The sequence below is a fragment of the Sceloporus undulatus genome, chromosome 4, assembly GCF_019175285.1.
Source record: "Sceloporus undulatus isolate JIND9_A2432 ecotype Alabama chromosome 4, SceUnd_v1.1, whole genome shotgun sequence".
In the NCBI taxonomy this organism is placed as follows: Eukaryota; Metazoa; Chordata; class Lepidosauria; order Squamata; family Phrynosomatidae; genus Sceloporus; species Sceloporus undulatus.
This window is the reverse complement of record NC_056525.1, coordinates 135,232,203-135,234,340: the sequence shown is the minus strand read 5'-3', so window position 1 is coordinate 135,234,340 and position 2,138 is coordinate 135,232,203. Positions and strand designations below refer to the sequence as shown.

General features: G+C 41.1%; 1 protein-coding gene across 1 annotated transcript in view; it reads right to left on the bottom strand.

The window, feature by feature from the left end:
- The window catches only part of LOC121929052 (protocadherin beta-16-like), a 23,143-nt gene extending 21,213 nt beyond the window's left edge, over positions 1-1,930 (bottom strand). The window contains exon 1 of the mRNA XM_042464372.1: positions 4-1,930. Within this exon, the coding sequence (XP_042320306.1) occupies positions 4-1,796 (1,793 nt within the window). The 5' untranslated portion in view covers positions 1,797-1,930. The remainder of the gene's footprint in view (positions 1-3) is intronic.
- Positions 1,931-2,138: the final 208 nt, after the last annotated feature.

Below are 2,138 nucleotides of genomic sequence, written 5' to 3'. Positions count from 1 at the left end.
AGCCAAGAGTTCTGACCAGAATCTCGATCCACAGCCACCACTTTGGTGACCAGATATCCAGCCTCTGCCATCTTGGGCAGCAGCTCATTGCAGGGTGATGTGCTATTTTGAAGGGGATAGAGGAAGAAGGGAGCGTTGTCATTTTCATCTGTGATCACAACTCGCACAACAACATCAGAGCTCAGAGGAGGAGTACCACCATCTTTAGCCCTCACTGTGACTTTAAAATCTTTTATTTGCTCATAGTCTAGAGATCGGAGGGCATACATGTTTCCAGTTTCAGAGTTGATGGAGATGTAAGAGGCTGCAAGGCTACCACCAAGTTCCCCAGGCAAAAGCGAGTAACTTATTTTGCCATTCTGCTCCATATCTAGGTCAACAGCCTGGACTGAACCAATAAGTAGTCCTGGAATATTATTTTCTTGTAACTGCATTTCAAATAAAGTCTTTTCAAAAACTGGGGTGTTGTCATTGACATCTGATATTTGAACATGGATAATTCTTGTTGAATTGAGCCTAGGAAATCCCTGGTCTGTGGCTGTGATGGTGACATTATATTCAGAGACTCTCTCTCTGTCGAGAGAGCTCTGGATTATAAGTTGGTAGTAGTTATTCTTGGTGCTTCTCAATACAAAGGGAAGGTTCATCTCAACAGAGCACATAGTTTTGCCATTATCCCCAGAGTCACGATCTGTAACACTAAAGAGAGCAACCACTGTGTTCAGGGGAGAATCCTCTTGGATTATATCAGTAAGGGATATGACTGAAATTTCAGGGGCATTGTCGTTCACATCCTCAACCTCTACCAGAACATTGCAGTGTCCAGAAAGGCCCCCTCCATCAGTTGCTTTGATGCTCATGTCATAAGTGGTCTCTTTCTCATAATCAATTTCTCCCTTAACTGTGATTTCTCCAGTCATTTCATTCAAGTCGAATAAATTAGATATTGTTTCAGGCACTCGATGGAAAGCGTAGGTGATCTGAGCATTTGAACCGAAATCTAAATCTGTGGCTTCCACTTTGGACACAAGAGTATCTCGAGGACTGTTTTCCTTTAAACGTACTTCATATTCAGATTGAGTAAACTGTGGTGAATTATCATTAATATCTAAGATATTAATATTTATTTGAATTGTTCCTGTTCTCTGAGGTAGCCCTCCATCCAAAGCCATAAGTATCAGTTCCAAATGTGGTTGCTTTTCTCTATCTAGAGGTTTCTCCAGAATAAGATCCACGGATTTTCGTCCATCCTTCTTGGTTTCTATTCCAAGCCTGAAATACTCATTGGGACTCAGGGTGTAGTTTTGAATGCTGTTTTCTCCCAGGTCCACATCTTGAGCAGATTCCAAGCGGAATCTTGTATTTGGGGAAACATTCTCAGGAATTTCCAGCTGAAAATCATTTTTAGAAAATCTGGGAGCATTGTCATTTACATCTTCCACCTTCATCTCAATGGTAAAGAACTCTAAGGGGTTTTGGAGCACAATTTCACTCTGTAATAAGCAAAGCTCACTCTGACCACACAGAGCCTCTCGGTCTATTTTCTCATTTATGAGTAGAGCCCCAGAGTGGGCATCAAGATGGAAATACTGCTTAGAGCTTTTGGACACTAACTGAGCTCTACGAGCAGAGAGCTCCCCAATCCCCAGTTTCAAATCTTTCAAAACATTAGCCACCAGAGACCCAGTCTTCTTTTCTTCAGGCACAGAATAATGAATTGAGACACACAGTACATCAGTCACACAAAGGAACAGTAAAAAACACAGACCTTGTTTGCTCCTGAAGCAGTCTTCCATGGTTCATTAATCTAATTCTCTTTAGTTTCTGGTCCCTTATAAAGCTTCTGAGTAGTTGCCCAGTAACTAATAATCTCTACTGGTGGAAGAAAACGTTGTGTCCTTCAGTGATGATTTTCTGGCTCTTTGAATGTTATCCTTTCATCATAGACCATCTTCCCTGAGATACAGCTCTGCTCAGAGCTTCCTGGGAATTATATTCACACAGCAAAATGTGTTCCTGCAGTGCCATCATGTGGCTATGTGCAGAAAAAACACTTCAATAAAGTCTTATATTATTGCTACGTAAAGCTCAATAAACAAATATTTTTGGGACCTTTCTTTCTCAAAAGATCACAGATT